This window comes from Poecilia mexicana, unplaced genomic scaffold, assembly GCF_051168715.1.
Source record: "Poecilia mexicana isolate PSO_F unplaced genomic scaffold, ASM5116871v1 scaffold_4, whole genome shotgun sequence".
In the NCBI taxonomy this organism is placed as follows: domain Eukaryota; kingdom Metazoa; phylum Chordata; class Actinopteri; order Cyprinodontiformes; family Poeciliidae; genus Poecilia; species Poecilia mexicana.
The window spans coordinates 13350562-13369115 of record NW_028263373.1 but is presented as its reverse complement, the minus strand read 5'-3'; the positions used below and the strand labels follow the sequence as shown (position 1 = coordinate 13369115).

The following is an 18554-nucleotide window of genomic DNA, read 5'->3' as shown; positions in this document are numbered from 1 at the left end:
CTCTGAGGAATGAAAAGTCTTTACAGTCTGGGCTCATTTTGTGACGATTGGAAATCCGACACTTCACTCCCTCTCTTTTACACAACAATACAAAGCACAATTTACAACGTCAACAGTGTGCTTTATGCTTCTGCTTGTGTTTGCATACCTGTGCTGTGTTATCCACTCTCTCTCTGAAAGCTTCGTAGGAAATGGGACCTTTATTCTGGTTCTGTAGCCAAGAGTTCAGAGACTTTAACAAGTTCATCACCACAGGACGGCCGGGGAAGTACTGCAGAGACAAACAGAACAATAAAAGCAGACGTTAACCATCTTACTTTTTCTTATTTTAGATTATGTTTTTTTATTTTATATGCTACCCTGAACCATAAATATACCCAGAGTATTTCTGATTCTGGGAGAAAAATAATGCAAGAGGAGCACTGCAACCAATCACATGTCAACAAAGGTTGATATTCAGAACCTCTGTATAATTTGGTTGGAAGAAACCAGGAGAGAACTATATTAGCACAAGGTTATACATTATCCACAATGTGTGACTTAACACACAGGAGACTGTGGATTTAGAAGCACTTTGACTCTCCAATAGCTTTTCCTTGGGGCAATTGTAGATGTTTTATTTTTTTAAAGTTTCAGAGAACTGTGGCCTCATAAACTGATGGTCCTATCGTAGATTAATCACCGCAACTCATAAGTATCTACATCTATATCCTCACTGAACTAAGAATACCTTAAGAAGTACTATAGGTTCCAGACTATTTATAGCTATATCCTGCCCACTCATTTCACAGGAATGCTTGTTAATATTCGCAAACAACATTCAAACATGATTTTTTTTTTTGTATTCAGTTCCAATGAGTGAGCAGATACTTTAACAGCCAATCGTAAAATCAAAATCAGATTAATATGGCAGTAATCTCTGAAATGAACAGCGCCTTGAAGGAACATTCATGAGTTGTGTTCCACATTTCGTCATGTCTTAATCGCAATCATGATGGTAAAACTGCAGAAATGCACAGGTTTACGTTTGTGAAACAGGATGTTCTTCTCATTTACTTAATTTTACAGATCCGAGAACCTGACCGTTTTTATAAAATTGAATAACGTGTTTTTTTTTTTTCTAGCCTGATGAGTCCACCTGTATCTTTCACTCATCGCTTGGATATTTTTTTCCCATAATTCATCTATGTACTTCAAACTTACATCAATATTTGCACACCTGGATTACATCATGTGTCCAATAATGTTTTGCCGGGCTTGCCCACCGCTCAGACAATGAGGGTCGAGCGGTTTTCTTCTCCGCACCTTTAAAAACAACGTAAGTAAGTGCGACAAAAGCCAAGCTTAAGCCTCTTCCTTCATTAAGATTCACCTCCTAAGCCACTAACAACCACTTAGACGCGCCCTCAGCAAGCTTTCTCCTGGTGCGTGTTTACTCCTAACCACGGTAACTACCACAGCTGGAGGAAACACGAGAGGGCATCCAGCAAGAAGGGAGCGAAAACAGAAAGAGGAAATCCAGCTGATGGGCGCCTGAGACCACTGATGACAGACTGAGACATGCAGGTCTTCAAACGCACAACGTAACAAAGAGAACAGCTCATGCCTTCTGCTAACAACATACAGAGTAAAAAGGTGGGCTGCTTTTATGTATTCAGCTAAATGCCTTTTATAGTCTTACAGAAAGAGGTGTTCTGTTTTTGCACAGTTGGACTGAGCACAAGGATCAGGCGTTTGTTCCCCAAATAGAAACACTTGCTTGGTAACGTTTTCCCTCAAACATGTTTTTTTTGTCCCAGATAAAATAGCAGAACCCCAAACAAACAAAAATAAACTTTGTTTTCAGAATTATGACTTTATCAGATAGTTCTCCGAATTCAGACCAAAAGAAATATAGATATTTTTTTTTATGTATCAATGAAAACTAATCCTCTTCACCGAGAAATTGAGATAATCCAAATAAAATTACATTTATTCCACAGGTAGTTTTATAAGCTTACAATGTCAATATTTTTAGGGCCTTTGGAAGAAAACAAAGCATCATCCATCCTCTGCTTTACTCAGCAGACGGTATATGAAGTTTCATTACAGACTGATCCTTTGTTTTACCCCAAATCTATGCGGAGTGTTTAAATAACCCTTAAAAACTCAGCAAACCCAGATTTTCTAATCATCATACAGCAACAGGTGTCGTAACTAAGAAACGATCAGTGTTCATAATGTAATGCCTGATCCGATAACAAACACAAGCAGAACACGTGCCAGAGGCTGCAGCCGGGATGTGAAGCTCACACCATGACTAGTGATGCTTGCAGCTCACTTGTTGAAGTAATATAATAGGTTTAGGTGAGCATTAGATGTCTGAGTGCCAACCAGTCAGAAAACCTCATTTAGCATCCATATGAATTTAAGCAGACCAGAAAACGCAGGTGTTTTCCACTAACAGGCTTAAGTCTGCCTCACCAAGCAACAACATTCATGAGGATAAAACCTCCACCGAGTTTCTTGAGGAAGAAAACAGCGTCATCTAAATTTGTCTAATAAAACCTCCCCGTCATTTACTGCAAGGGGAAGCAGGAGCGGTTTTAGCAGATGCACAGTATTTTAAATCTGAGATGATACATTTGGTGCCGAAGCAGAGTTATATAGTCTGCAGGCATTAATGTCAACAGTCACGTCTTAATCGCCAAAGCTGCAAAAGTCACTGCAAACATTAATCCAGGATACTTCCTTTACACTAATAGAAGTTTACACTTAGCACACTGTCATGCATCTGCATCAACTATCACAGTTGTAGATAAACATTAAGTGAAGCAATATTTAACAAAACATGAAAAATATTCAGCTGACAGGACCATTAAAATGATTCATTTGTGGTTAAATTCTTTATTAGGGATCCTTTCTGATTATCGATTTATTTATTTTTTTTCCCCCTGCTGCTGCTTTTATCATCTCCACAATCTCTCTGCTCTACAGAAGAAAGCATCATCCATATCTGATGTAGCTCAAGAAAAACTAAAAACACACACGAACTTCGCCTCCGTTAACCAGATACCCCTGCTGCCCCCACCATCCCATCCCAGTTGGACCATGACAATCCCGTTCACCCTGGCAATATGTCATCCCTCATCCGATTAGTATCAGCAGCACTTGAGAAACCACAGGCTGCTTGTGGTGAGAAGGTCCTGAGAGGGTCGCATCTGTTGGCTGCCGCAGGGCGACCTGGCCGGTCTCTGCTGGAGGAAGGCAGGGGAAATAATCCAGCAGGGACAAACGGGTTCAAGAGTCCTGCAGTTGTAAAAACTAGTGGAAATATTTTCTAGCAGTTGCTCATATTTGCACTGACAGTCGATTTAGGTGGAGCGTGCTCGCCCTGGACTCGGGAGGTGTGAGACGGCGGAAGCATTTCAGACCAGACCTCCTCCCCCCCCTGCACCTCCCTCCTAATTCTCCGTTTTATTCCCCTGTCCCTTTGTCTCCCCTCTGAGCCGAAGGGCTTCTTTCAAGAAAAGCAGGATGGAGGTGTAATCCTTAAAAACCTCGCTGTAATGCTCCTGATGCCTCCCGAGATCCACTTTTCTAAATCCTCATAAACATGTAGCGCATTCAAAAAAAAAAAAAAAAAGATCCGGATTCACCCCGAAAAGACATGTAAATCTAGATATATTACGATTTGGTCAGAAAAACACTACAAGACCACAACAGCAGAGACTACAATAGGGAGTACTGTAGTTCTTGGACACGGCAGAATTACAAACATGAGTATTAGGAGCATTTCTGTGGATTGGACAAAAGAAGATGATGACAGAATTCAAATTTATGTGTCTTTGAGACGAGCCAAAACGCAACAGCTGATTACTCATTCAGTCAGTCATAAACCGGCTGCACTCAGAGCTCTTTGTGCTACACAATCATTTACACACACATGTACACAAGCACAGCAACAAAATCCCACAAATGAGGTCCTGTTGCAGCAGTGAGGGCTTCAATGTATGACCCAAAGACCTTTGTGATAAAATTCAGTTTTATTGCCGGTGTATCGGCCACTGGAACTCTATTAATTCAGTTTCTGCCAATTTACAGAAAATTGAGACATTCCCAGTTAGATTTTAAAATAATTTTCTAGTAGGTTGGTCTTAACTGTCAATGATTTGTTTGTTTGCTTGATTGTAGCTGAGTGACTGAGGCGATTCACATCTTTAACATAGTTGCACATTATTATTTTAAACTCATAAACAAAGGCTGGTACTGATCTATGACATAGTCACTTGATTCAATTCTCTATTTTGGCATTTCTGACTAACTAGTTAACAAATAATCAAATAAATGAACAAATCTAACAATTTATTGTAATTGTGCGAACATTTTTAAAGTTGGTTTTGTGTTTCATCCTGCTTCTGTTGATGCAGATTTGGACTCAGTATGACTCCTGATGTAACCAAAACTTCTCTGACCTCCTGTTGAGGGACATTGTTTATTTGTTCTTTTGGTTGGACATAAATAGATTACAGAAATTGACTTAAAGCAATCAGTTATTGAAGCATTTAGAAGACCTTCCTGTGGTGGAGAAGGGAGGGAAGTGTGTGTGTACGCGTGTGAAGCAAAAACAACAAACAAATACAAAACAAACAGCAAACAAGTTGAGTTTAAATGCATCCTTTCTAATCACACTATGCAATATAACAATTTATGTAGTTATTAAAGACCATTTGGCTGTGAATTTGTCCATTCTTAATAGCAGTTGTTTCAGTTTAATTTAAATCTGGATTACATCTTTTAACTCCTACCTCTGCAGCGTTAATGTCGGGGGTTGCGGCTTCAGCAATAAAGCTGTCACTGCTTTGTTTGGCTCCAAGCAGCCAAACAAAGTAACACTATTTACTTGCTAATGCAAATGTCTACTCCAAAGTGCTCAAGTATATTAAGCAGCAGGATTCATTTCTTGAGCTTTCAGGTTTGCCAGTGTTTCGATAAAATGAGAAGCATCGTATTAGCGTAGCAGTAATTGTGACCGTTATCTTAAAACGAGCGTTTTGGAGGAACAGAATTAATGTGCAAGATAAAACTACACTTTTTGCTCTAAAAACAACATCCCTTGTGGAGTCATTTATTCAAATACAACTTTGACGACTTGCTTGTTTCAGTAGAAAACACCGTCAAGACGTGTCGTAATTAGCCAGCGTGACACTGGAGTGAAACGGTGACACAAACCCTGAAGTCAAACCATTACGAGTCACTTTCTCTCTAATCCGACCAGATGACTCACTCAGGAAGTTCAGGTGTCGGGTTTTACAAATGCATACAGCTTTAAAATGAGATAATTTAATTAACTAATAAATAGTTTATTGGTTTCAAATCTGTGTGTGTCATACTTTGTTACCGTTGGCTGCTTTTAGATAGGAAGCCGCATGTTCTGCGTTCGCTGCAGGGTTAGAGCCAAAAGCACAAATTGGTTTATGAGGGCATCGGTTGTTAAGAAAAGTAACGTCATTTGCCGTCACGTAGTGCTCACTGATGCCAGTATGAATTATTTGTAGGGAAAGATGACAAACGCCTCTTACTCTGAAATGTTTTAAAATGTTTTTGTCACGAGGTTTTTGTCAACTTGCATCAGATTTGAGGTGCCCAGATGAAATCACAGAGTACAGGAAACAAACTTCTTGGTCGCCTGAAAACCATTTTAAATCTAAACTTGCCAGAGGTCTGAATAATTTATCTTCACTTAAAAAAAAAAACACACACATCTTTGCATCTTATTAAAAAAATGGCCTGAATATGAGATCGTTGTTTCATAACGTACTTGGCATCTCATCTGGTCACAACAAAGCCTGTTTGAGGTAAGGGCGCTCAGTCAGAAGTCAATAAGGACGGTCAGAAGTCGCGTTCGGCCGTAACAATGACATCCTCCTCAGCTACACAAAGCCCCGCTGAGCCGCGGCCGCTCTATTCTTGTAGGGGGGAGACAGGCTAAAAATACCACTGGGACCTGCTACCATTGACTAAACAAACCGGAGCTAATGGGAGGCCACGGCGCTCTGCCCTCCACACACACACACACACACACACACACACACACACACACACACACACACACACGCACACACACACACACACACGCACACACACACACACACTCTGACAGAAGCTGGCTTACTGCGACGCCTCCCAAGAGAGTGGGATATAATCAGAGAGATTGGTGGCAGACTGGGGCAGTGAAGCAGCCTGGTCCACAGCCAACAGGGACATGGCTAGCAGGTCAGGCCTCATCATCACAACATGCTGGCTTGGTGAGCACACACACACACGCACACTCACTGAGGAGTGAGGTAAAGCAGGAGTGTGTGATGTGTAGTAAGGAAAAAAAAGTTTCAGCCAAAACAAAGAAAAGAAATGAAGCATAAAAACTGTTTTCTTTGAACCACACTCCTTGTGTTTATACAGCGACTTATTAAAAAATGATAGCCGCTGCGTAGACCTGAGGAGGGGGTGTGTTGGCTGGTTTATCCTGTTTAGACTAACAAGTCGCTGTGGGCTGCATGTGGGTGGCAGCCACGCTTCAAATCCCACTGGGAGCCAGCGTAAAGAGGGCCAACCATTCCCCACGGGAGTCTTTGTGCTCCTTCCCCACTGAAAGGCATCCACTTCTGATTTCAAAAGCGCGAGTCAAAGTGTTTCAACAGCGGCAATAAAAAAAAAAACACACAAAAACACAACATCCTTAGCAACAGCATTTAGGCAAACCTAAACAAACACAAATTAGACAGAGAAGGATTAAAACAAGAATAGGTTATGAAGAGGGAACGTGAAGCTCACATCCACGCAGTAAACCAACATTGTGCTGTCTCACTCTCCATCTAGTGGTGACCTGCTGCAACTGCTTAATGGGTAAAAATGCATTTGTGAAGACGCTTTTAAATGTCCTAAAATTAAGCATTTAAAAACAGACATAAATTTATTCAATGTCCTTCGTGCATGTTTTTTTTTAATACACCAGAACTTGCACCATCATTCTTGTAAATTTTAAAAAAAAAAGGTAATTGAAGAGTAAAAATATGCACTAAAATATGAAACTGTATAAGTCCTTGAATGCAACAAAATATAAAATAACTTGCCAATGAAGGTTTAATTATTATATTAACTTTCCTTTAAGATGACCATTTTCTAGTTTAAAAGAACTTATGTACTTATGTACTTACAGTATGCATAAATAGTGCCACATTTTATTTTTGCTGCAGAATGTCAAATAAAAGTCTTGATGTAATTTTGGTTTCTCATATCTTGATTCAATAAAAACATCACCCACACTGGCTTTTTATTGAATATTTTTGTACAGAATGCTGCCATCTCTGATCATAGGTGCTGTGTGCTGTGACTACCTTTGCCAGGACAGAGATGTAATCTTTCAGAGCAGTCAGAGCCTGTCCGTTGATGACACTTCGGAGAGCCAGCTCCACACGCAGCGAATAATGCAGCGCTGACTCCAGGTCTGCCATGTACACCCGGGAACTGGATGTGCAAACACCAGACACACACACACACACACACACACACACACACACACACACACACACACACACACACACACGCACACACATGCATATACGCAGACAGGAAAAGATGAAGTAACTCCTGCAAATAATGAGAATGAAGCAGGAGTGTCTTGTTCATACCTGTTGAAATCTCTCCAGGGCTCCTCTGTGCGGTTCTTAAGGAGCTCTGTGAAGACGGGTGGAGGTTTCCCTGAGCGCACCACACCCGGCAGCCTCTGGAGGGCGTAGACGTAGAAGGTGCGAACTTCAAACTTGCTGTGGGTGAGAAAGGTTAAGTGAAAACAACACCTTGGGTGAAACGGTGACAAAACCAGCCGGAAAAGTGCAGGGAGAGAAAGAGGACAAAATATGCAAATGATACCGCCTCTATAAAATATGCAAATGATACCCTGCAAGCAATGTCCTTATTACAACTAAGTAAGTAAGTACACCTTAGCAGGAAGCCCTGCTAGAGAAAAAACAATGAATGAATGTTTTTGAGATACATATAGAAGTGTTAGATGCTTATTCATATTGAATTATCTATTACACACAAACTACTAAAGTATTTATTCTGTATTTTTAAAAATCACTTCCAGTGTTATAATATTAAGAATAATTACATTAAATGTCAACAACTTACTACTGCCAATACATTAAATTATTGGAAATGTATAAAACTTTACATTTATACAGATGTTAAAGCACTTATACCTTGCTAAATGTCTAACACTGCAGCATATGCTGTATAAAAAATGCATTTTATGTTCAAACTGTTGATGTTTTCTGAGCTGAACATTTACAAATGGTCATCTTCTATTTATTTCTGAAACATTGCATAATCCTGGTCACAGTGTATTTTCCAGCTAATTCAAAAGATTTTTTTTTTTGTATCCGATTGGTGTCGACGTAAAATCCATGCAGAACAACGTCCTGCTTTAGCTTAAGAGGAAAATGTAACTAAAGAAAAGATTTAAAATAAAAAAAAGAGAAAATATTACATAAACAGTGATTTAGATTTGGGTTAAAAGCAAAGCAAGTTAGTGAATTTTCTGAAAATTGACTAATGCAACCTTTGTTTACAGATTAATCTGCTACTAACAAACTGCATCTTTAAAATGTTTAAGTACTCCTGCTGTCTTGTTTACCCTTGAAGCATCTCCGAGCTTTACTGAATGTTAAAAGAACTGTTTGAGTGTATTTTCTTAATTTTTCCAGTGTGTTTAAGAAAATATTATTTTTATAGTCAACATATGCGATAGAACCTGAATCTATTCACAACCCTGACAAATTTAGATCCTAATTGTTTTCCTTCTGCTAACAATTTCTCTGAAATGAGACAAGCAAAAGAAACAATAACTGAAAGCAGTGTAAGTTTTGAGAAAAGGAAAAGAGTCATTTTAATTTGTATTTTATTAAATAATTGACAAATTATGAACCATTTACAACTCTCAAGAATCGGTGGAAAAAACATCCAGCCTCCAAGCTTTTCTTATAATTACTGATCAGTATGTTGCAGGTTTTGGATTTATCTTTACGGTTAGTCGTGAGGCTGGAAGGCCTCTTTGCCATCACCCTAATCTTTAGCTCCCAACACAGAAGGGAAAGCGTGAAAACACCATTTAATACTTATTAGGTTGAATTCACACAGTCCTTTTTACTCAAAACTTGGCTTTAACAATAAGCTGGTTGAGGATAAATTCTTACAGTCCGTTTCCCACAAACATCTGAAATTAGGAACCCGCAGGCTGCCATAGAAGTAGAGAATCTGAGATTCGAGAACTTGAGGAGTTCCAACACTTGTTGCTGTGTGTGTGTTACGAACCCGTCTTCAACTGTGAAACACATGCTGCTATCTTTAATTTAACCTTACATTTCATAAATTTACAGCCAAACATTTTTCTCACTTACGAGATTAGTTTCCGAGCACTGAGCAGATGGTGCGGGTGGTACTGAGAGAGATTGCTGATTATTTTAGCCATGTGCAAACCCTGCAAACTGGAAGCCCGGCCGTTATTGTGTTATGCTCCACATCCCTCCATCCCATTTGCTTTCTCTCCTCGTCACAGGCCGAGAGAGCGAGGGAAGGAGCGCCGTAAACCTCGGGCTGGATGGTAATAAGGAGGATGGATACTCTGGCCCCTACGCTCACTCACGCCAGCCAGGGACTCAATTACACCTGCGTGTCTGGTGGGAGTGTAGAGATGTGGAGGGAGAGCCATTCATCCACCGATCCCCAGGGCCAGCGGGCAGGCAGGCAGGCATCAGGGTCGGCCGAGAGCGAACAGATTCACCTGGGAGCAGCACGCATTACATGCATGACGAATGTGACGAACACACACATCAAGATAACACACGCACACGCACGCACACACACACACACACACGCACACACACGCACACACACACACACACACACACACACACGCATGCAAAGACGAACTCTGCTCTCCCAGGATCAATCAGATATTCAGTGATGATGGGAGGCCATCTGTCGCCGTGAGCGGCCGGGTCTTGTTTGGCAGGTGAAGCCAGAAAAAGCAATGGCATTGTTTTCATGCAAGAAATTAAAAACCCTCCCTTCTGTACAGTGATCGAGATGAGGGGGTGGGAGGCGGCGGGAGCTGGAGGGTGAATAAATAAATCAGCAATAAATCATTTCCTTTTTGCATTTGTCAACTAAAAAGGAGTCCTCTTTGCATGCCAAGTTATTGAAACGGCCAAACAAAGAGGCATAAACAGCAGATGAATTTGCGGGGCGAGGAACGATCAGAGCCGCTTTATGATGGTGAATAATGGCAGCGATTTTGATGTTCTGATCCCATTAAGAGGCCAGATGTTTAAAAGTATTCTCATGAATAGGGTTCAGATAATGAGCTCGCAACAAAGCTTTTCAGCAGAAAGCAAGGCTGCTTCATGTAAAACAATGGGAACCACTGATTTCTGTGCAACTTAGAAAAAAAAAAAAGTTGAAGATGTTGGAGTCGTTTATATGTGTGAAAATAATTTGAACAAAATGCAATACATGCAAAAACAAACAAACAAACAAAAAATCTATTTTGGGCTCTGTTTCCACCAGTTTTGCACATCTAGAGATTTAATGTTTTGCCCATTCTTCACAAATCACTCAAGAGATTTGTGAGGAATGTTTCTATCTAAGACATTGTAGCACATGAATGTGATCTGATCCAAATTCTTGCAGCGGCTGAATTTAGTGACGTCTTTCTAGAACTGCTAGCCCAGTGTCAAGTCTTTCCTAATCTCTAATAACAGATTTGTAAGTGATGTTAGATTTCTATCATGCAAAGCACATGGCATTTTGCATGTAGGCCAAAGAAAAACTTTTTTTTTTTTAGTCTCATCGTCCCCGATCACCTTCTTCCACATGTTTGTTGTGGCTCCTAAATTTTCTGCATGAGGCACACGAGACTCATGACACATGAAGCTTTTATAAAATTCTTGCAAAACCCAGATTTGATAGTTTCCAGTTACCAGATTCTCCCTGCAGAGTTTTCTCTGCAGCTCCTCCAGAGGTATCACTGACCTCCTCTTGACTGGCCTGCCAGGTTAACTGGACTGATTTTTCCAATAAATTGTATGAACCGACACAGTTTTATAGCCTAAACCTGGTCTGAAGTCATAACAGGTCCTGGTGTGGCTCGTGGGGCTTATTTCTACAAAGCCTTTCTTTTTTCTTTTTTTTCTTCTGCCTTTTCATAAAGATCAGATTTGTGGAGTTTTTGACGAATGCTTTCTTCACTGTCCAAAACGTACATCCATTAAATCTGAATTTACAGCTTTTCTGAGACAAATAAAACACTGTATTGCAATAAACGGAGCAGAGGTGGACTAAAGCGGTTGGAAATATCACAGCATAGTAAGGGTGGAGGTTTGAGCTGCAGGGCAAATGATTTTCATTTTCATATTTTGGGAATTCATTTAGGCCAGACGATCGAAAACAAAACAAAAATACTTTGTACTGAGGAGACAACGCTCCGTATTTACGCTTATCTGCTTAACAATGCAAACAGACTGTTTCCATAAAGCAGCTCAACATATGCAAATATCTTCAGCTGCAATAAGCTCAGCCATTCAGACCTGCACCAGTCACACAACGAGCTCAGCTCAAAGGCTTTTAATTATAAATAACACTCAGATATAAAGCTAAAAGATGCCAATTAGTCTGGTTAAAAGTTGAGTAAGTCTTCTCCAAACTTTTTTGGACAAATATACTTCTGCTGAAGTTCATATTAAATATTTTTTTTTAATTCTTAAATGGATTCAGATTGCACACGTGCAAGAACCAAGTCATTCAGTTTCACTATTCAGTTTTTAAAAACGGCTTAAAAAAAGTCTATTCAAATGTATTGTTTAATACATTTATAACATTTTCTTACGCAGAAGCAGAAATGAGACGCATTTAGTAAGATTGTTGAGCTTGCTGAGTAAAAATTTGGACTAAAAGACAGAATCAAGCGTGTGTTTTAGCCACGATGTGCACTGTGCTTCATGAAGTCTTACAATGAGTCTAGACCCTGTCAGGTAAACTGAGGTCAAACGTGATTACAAAACAGCATGTTGCACAAGAGGAACTCTGCAAAAACACTTACACTACGAGTCTCTCGAACCTCCCATCTGGATAGTAGAGGTAGCAGGAGGGAAACTCTGTCACTCCCAGTTTGGACACAAGATGTTCCTCCGTGTCCAGAACCCTCCTCACAGTAATGTTCTCAAACTGCAGCAGGTCAAGGGTCACCTGAGATAAACAACACATGCACTGAATTAGTTTTTATGTACATGCAGCTATAGTGTATTGTATTAACTCAGGGATTTTAGTGATTTATTTTAACTGTTCTTGTTGCTGCTTTTAATGGACATACAGAAAATAATTGCAAAGAATAAAAAAAAAGAACTGAATGAGCCAGTTTCAATTAATTTTGTATCAGCGCCTTGTTAGAAATCCCACTGGTGTTCAAGTTTCAAGTATATATGGAAACATTGTTATGCAGGCCTTTATCTTTATAAGATACTTTATGGAATGCAGCGCCTGGGACAGGAAAAAATAAATAAATAAAATAAAATAAATGGAAGATGCTACCACCAATACACCAGACAATTTAAACAATTTTCTTCTACTTTCAGTAATTTCCAATTCATTCCAAGTTTGAATCAAGCATTCCCCTTCCTCAGTTTGCATCAGACGACAAAAGCCCCAAAAGGATAACTTTCCAAAACGGATGTCAAATATGGTTTTAGAAAGGATAAAGTGTACAAAAAGTTAAACGCTCGACTCCGTTTAAAATGTCTGGATTCTGGGTGCTGTGGTGGCGCAGGGGCAAAGCACAACCCATGTATTGAGGCCTTAGTCCTCATGTCGTAGGTTGCAGGTTTGATTCCCGGCCTGGTGACATTTGCCACATGTCTTCCCCCTCTCTCATAACCCTCTTTCCTGTCAAACTACTTTCAAATAAAGAGCCAACAAAACCTTTAAAAAAAATGTCTGGATTCTCCTCAAAAACCAGATCAAGAGCAGGAACCCAGCACCTTTAAATTAGAGTTATTTCTACAAAAACATTGTCAATTTAATTTGATAATACAGTCAAATTCAAAACCAATTACATACATTTGTACTTAAAAAAAAAAAGAGCTCCATCAGATCCGTCGAGAAGGATGTTTCTCCAGTTTATGTCATGTCTTCGTTCATGGGTGCACAAATCATGGATTTTTTGCAAATTGCAATAAAACATAGAACCAAAAAAGGTTAGTGGAGGTAAATGAGCCTGTAAGTATAACTTAGATCCTGGTGGGCAAAGAGAAAATGTTAATTTGACAAGTTCAAATGCGCCTTAAAGATTCAAAATCACCATAACATTTATGTCAATATATGACTCATTGAAGAACAAGTGGATTAATGATTAATTTCTCTGCATATCTCATGTTCATGAGCTCAAAAATAAATAAGACGGCCCAAAAAGACCTCATCACGATCTGTTACCTCTCTGCCGATGTAGGATTTGTCATCTTCAAAGATTAAGGCCAGGTGTTGGACTGTGTTGGTTTCAAAGAAGTTGTTGATCTCTGCTTCGCTGAGAAAAACAGAGAAAACAAAAGAGATCTCGTCAGTAAAACACACCGATAACATCACGGCTAAATCCCTGAAGGATTTCTGATCTATATGATATTCAGTCACATATGTCACAAAAATCCTTTCCTTACTGCCATATCCTCACACAACAGTCACTGAGAAAGGAAACAATAGCTGTGGACATGTCCTGTGGCCTGCTATGAACAAATGTCCCTTTGAGGAAAGCATCAGACACTAAGCCTCCCAAAAGAGAAAGTCACAGCTCACATCCAGAGAGAGACTACAAAAATAGAGCCATGATGTTTCTCTGTAACGGTCAGAACAGAAATAAACTCCACTTCCTGCTTGGTTTTCCTGCTGAATCACCACAATGAGCCGCACACCGGCTGCAGGGCTTGTGTCTGTATTTGTGCAGAAGAGTGTCCAGGCAGAGCAGGGGGCCTTTGTAGTAGAAATAAACAAACGAAAACTCCGCTGAGAGGAAACTTGTTGGCCATCCTGATCGACTCCAAGCTTATTCCAACTCTCAGGACTGTAAAATTTGTTTTTAAAGATAAACGACTAAATCATGTGTCATGGCTTCTCTATGGTTTTAGCAAACTAAATATGGCAGTAATAAATAGAAAATATGAGGGGAAGCATGGTTTCTGTAGCCTAAAAATAATAATTACAACCCTCCCAAAAAATATAGAAAACAACAAAGTTGAAAATGATAAAACTGAGAAATTATACAACCAACCCTGACATATTTGTTCTTCTCTTTTGTTATTATTGTCGCGCAGGTGATTCAAAAAGAAAGCACAAAGCTAACAGCAGCTGGAGATGCTTGAAATTGTTTAACATGTTGTTAAGGTACACTAGTGTTTACCTGGTGGGCTCCAGCGGGGGGCAGGCGGGGGGCCAGGGGTCACCAGGATACTCCAGACTGTCTATGATCATGTGGCGGAGTTCTCGAACATCACGGGAAAAACCTGAAATCGACAACCCGTGAAGGTTTTCTGCATGCGCTCCAGCTGGATTATAATTCACAGAGACACAGAGGAGACTAACAAACGACTCTCCTGTTAGGCGATTACGTCATGAATACTGCACACGATATAGAAACATGTAAAGGCTAATCTGTTTTATCTAAATACGGTGCTTGTAGAATATTTAGTCCTGCATCCAGATGGACGATTCAATGTTAAAAGTAGATTCAAACAAATGCTCCTTTATTTGTTTCAGTGTGAGTAGAAGTACCTCTGTAGGGCATCCCTAATGAGTTTGCGGATGAGTTGGCATGGAAGAACTGTAAAGTTGAGGGAAAAAAAAGGTTAGAGCAGATTAGACGACCCTTGCATGTGACCACAAGAGTTCCCAGCTGAAGTTTTACAAAGGAGGAGGGGCTTCTCCCACTGCCCGCCTTGACCCCCAAATCCCTCCTGCTTAAAATGAGTCGCAGATGTTAAAGCTGCACCGTGAGCTCAAACAGAAGGACCTCTTTGTTTCATTGGTTTTCACTGGACAACGCAGAGCAGAGGCTGTAAAACACACAGCTGCAGACAAACTCAAGACGCCGCGAAGGCAGACGCCTGAGGTGGGATTGTTTCTGTTTCAAATCACCACTGGTCTGTAAAACCCTGCATAAACAATCTGATCACAAAACCATCTCTCATTTCTCAAGAACGAATGTAAAGTTACTCAACAGAGCACTGTCTGTCCAAGAGATATGATAATAAATATCTCGCAAAAAAAAATCCTAAAAATACAGAAAAATAAAACTACACACTTCCTGTATTTTGACATAAACATATTTTATAAAATGACGTGGATTGCAGATTATTTGCAGAAAATATCTGGAAAATTCAAGACATGAATGTTTCAAAAGGGTAGCTCACAAGAAAGTTTAAAGTAAATGTGGAAATTAATGATTTTATGACTGCTTTGGAAAAAAAAAAGGCACTGAGGTGTTTTAAATACTTTGGTAGCAAAATAATGCATCTTAATATATCACAGTAAGACACACAAATGTAGAACATGCCAGGAAGCTGGTTTTTCGATTAACTACTTCTCTTGTAGATATGCTTTATTCATTTTAAAATAATATTAAAAATGTTCCTTAAATTTTGAACGTAGCTTTAACTTAATTCTGCAGTTGTTTTTTGTGGGTATTTTTTATTTATTTTTTTTGGAGCTCTGATGAATTTTAAATCTGGTTGGTTGACATTTTTAATTTTCTCTAATCCTTCATGCATCCGACGTTCTGCCCTTGACGCCTTTAGATACAATAGTTTTATGGCGTTTTGTGATTCTTAGATGAATACATAAATAAAACCAAAATTTATTGACTTTTCGAGTGGGCTCTGTATACCTCTGCAACCCAGACATAACTGTAGTTTTACTAAAAAACAAAAAATAAACCAAATAAAGAAACACTTTGTGTGGCTGTTTAAATACCTTTATGGTGGGGTATCCTCTGATTTTGTACTCCGTGCAAATTTTTACATTTTCGTCAGCAGCACAGTCTATAGCAGCCATGTTCACTGCTGGTTTCCACTCTGAACAAGAGACAGAAAATGAGAGAGGAACAGCAAACATTTAGTGCGGAGTCACCGTGTTGACTCTGTACATTTGCACAGGAGCTGATAAGTCATGCTGAGAAATGATACAATCAATGACTGCAATGGCCTTTCCACACTTCCTACATTTAAAAAAAAGTACTGAATGCATAAAAAAAAACACAGCATACACTATAAAACTTCTGATAAAATTTCAGAAGTAAAATAACTCAGAATCGTCAGAAATCCTGGCTTAGCCAGCACGAATTCAAGGCTGTTGTTGCTGCTGCACCTCAAAGTTAAATGGAAAATTTCATCACATTTTATAACCACAAAACATAAGCAGATCACAATCAGGTTTTCTATTCTTTTTCAGGCCAAATTACCATAAAGTGTACTTTTCTTACATAAGAATAGGCACTGGAGCCACATCTCTCTAAAAAGGAAAACCCCATTATCATATATTGGTGATGATGTGTCGTCTGGAACAGCATTTGCAAGTTGTTTTTTTCTTTCCCTGATTAAAAAAAAATGACTTTTCCAGGGGGCAAATAAGTCAAACGTATGCGAGGCTGCTTTTTGGCAATGCAGACAACAGATGGATGAGTGAGCAATCCTATTTTCACCCAGGTTTCTGCATAACACTGGACAGAAAGTAAATCTCTTGGTGTTAGGTAAAGCATCAGCCCAAAGTTGGAGGCATGAGGAGAAAACACAGATGGAGTCAGGACCTAAAGCTGACTGGAGGGCTTTGTCAGCATAAAGCTTTTCCTAAAATGTGTTTAACCATTTCCATTTTAGTTTTAGTCTATCTTCTTTGACTAAAAAATGTCAGATGATGTAGTAACTTGTTTTTTTTGTGTGTGTGTCTGAGCCAAATGAACGAAAGACTGAATCAATAACCACCACATTGGCAAAATTAGCCTGAACATTAGCTTATTAATATTTTTTTCTACTTTCCGCATTGACATAAATGTAACCAAAAAATAAAACAATGTAATAATATTCAGATATTTAATAATACCTACATGTCAATAAATTATTCTCATGTTTTGTATTCATTCCTGTAAACCAAGCTGTCAGTGACAACACACCAACTCCAGCCTCATCAGATTCTTTACCCCTTACTGTTTTTCTATTATTATTTGCTCTCACTCTTCTGTAAATGAGCTACAGAAACAGCCTCAACAGGATGTTATTTAGAGTCACAATAGAGCCCAGAATAAAAAACTATTTAATTAGATCACATGCTCTATTTAACAGACAGACAACAACAGCTTGCTGCACCAGCAGATGCCATGCTGGTAGAACAAAATCCAGTCCAAAGAAAGACTGAAAGAATGAATTATGCCTTTTTAGCGCTAAATATTTCACATAAACTTTCCAATGGCTTGTCTGACTAGAAAATACACTGGAAAGAAGCTTTTCAATAAGAAATCTGAAGCAAAAGAGAAGGTTGTTATCCAAATGGTAAAGTTTGGGAGCTGAAAGAAACATTGTCAACTTTCTGTTTCAACGTCTTGGGAGTCGTTGCTTAGGTACAATATGACCAACAGTAGAGTTGGTACATGAAATAAGAAAACTTTGCTGCTGCTACTTAGGGCAAAGATAAACTACATTCTCCCTGGACTTGCTGACAAAAGTTGTACACATATCTTCACATATGATAGAGACATATGTACACTGCTCAAAAAAATAAAGGGAACACTCAAATAACACATCCTAGATCTGAATGAATGAAATATTCTCATTGAATACTTTGTTCTGTACAAAGTTGAATGTGCTGACAACAAAATCACACAAAAATCATCAATGGAAATCAAATTTATTAACCAATGGAGGCCTCGCTCAACAGCCAACATAACACCATCTTTATATCACCTGTGCTGAATCACTTTTTTTTTAAATCTAAGAATCAAAGCAAGATTGTTGATCTATTTATTGTATTTTTTTTTCAATAGTGTTTTTCTTTTTTGACTTGTGCATGGAGAAGTTAAGAAATGACTGCAAAATAAATCAACACTTAATCTCAAACCCCAGTTCTCAAGAACCAGGGCCTGCATTGTTTTGTTTTTTTCTTTTACATGGGGTTCTATGGTGAAGGTGTGAGCAGTTAATAGCTTACTCCTGGTACATAGACCTAACTTTCTTTCTGCTTCCATTTTGTATGAACCAAGCAGAAGCTAGTGAGTAATCAAAGTTGTGCCAGGAGCAAAATGGACATTTACCATCTTTAAAAAAAAATAAAATAAAATAAAAAGCCTGCCATCTCTAATTTTGTATTGATTTGTCAGAATCCTATTATATAAACCGGCTGCTATCTCTGCACTGCCGCTTTCAAATGTGCAAATTTTTCAACATGCTGTGTGGAAACATTTCTAACTATTTAATATTTCATAGTAC

General features: G+C 39.0%; 1 protein-coding gene across 1 annotated transcript in view; it reads right to left on the bottom strand.

The window, feature by feature from the left end:
- The window catches only part of qsox1 (quiescin Q6 sulfhydryl oxidase 1), a 29225-nt gene that overhangs the window by 9989 nt on the left and 682 nt on the right, over positions 1 to 18554 (bottom strand). Inside the window, exons 2-9 of the mRNA XM_015006075.2 lie at positions 16051 to 16151; positions 14854 to 14902; positions 14483 to 14585; positions 13525 to 13615; positions 12140 to 12285; positions 7671 to 7805; positions 7377 to 7506; positions 149 to 271 (exon numbers count right to left, since the gene is read on the bottom strand). Of these exons, the coding sequence (XP_014861561.2) occupies positions 149 to 271; positions 7377 to 7506; positions 7671 to 7805; positions 12140 to 12285; positions 13525 to 13615; positions 14483 to 14585; positions 14854 to 14902; positions 16051 to 16151 (878 nt within the window). The remainder of the gene's footprint in view (positions 1 to 148; positions 272 to 7376; positions 7507 to 7670; positions 7806 to 12139; positions 12286 to 13524; positions 13616 to 14482; positions 14586 to 14853; positions 14903 to 16050; positions 16152 to 18554) is intronic.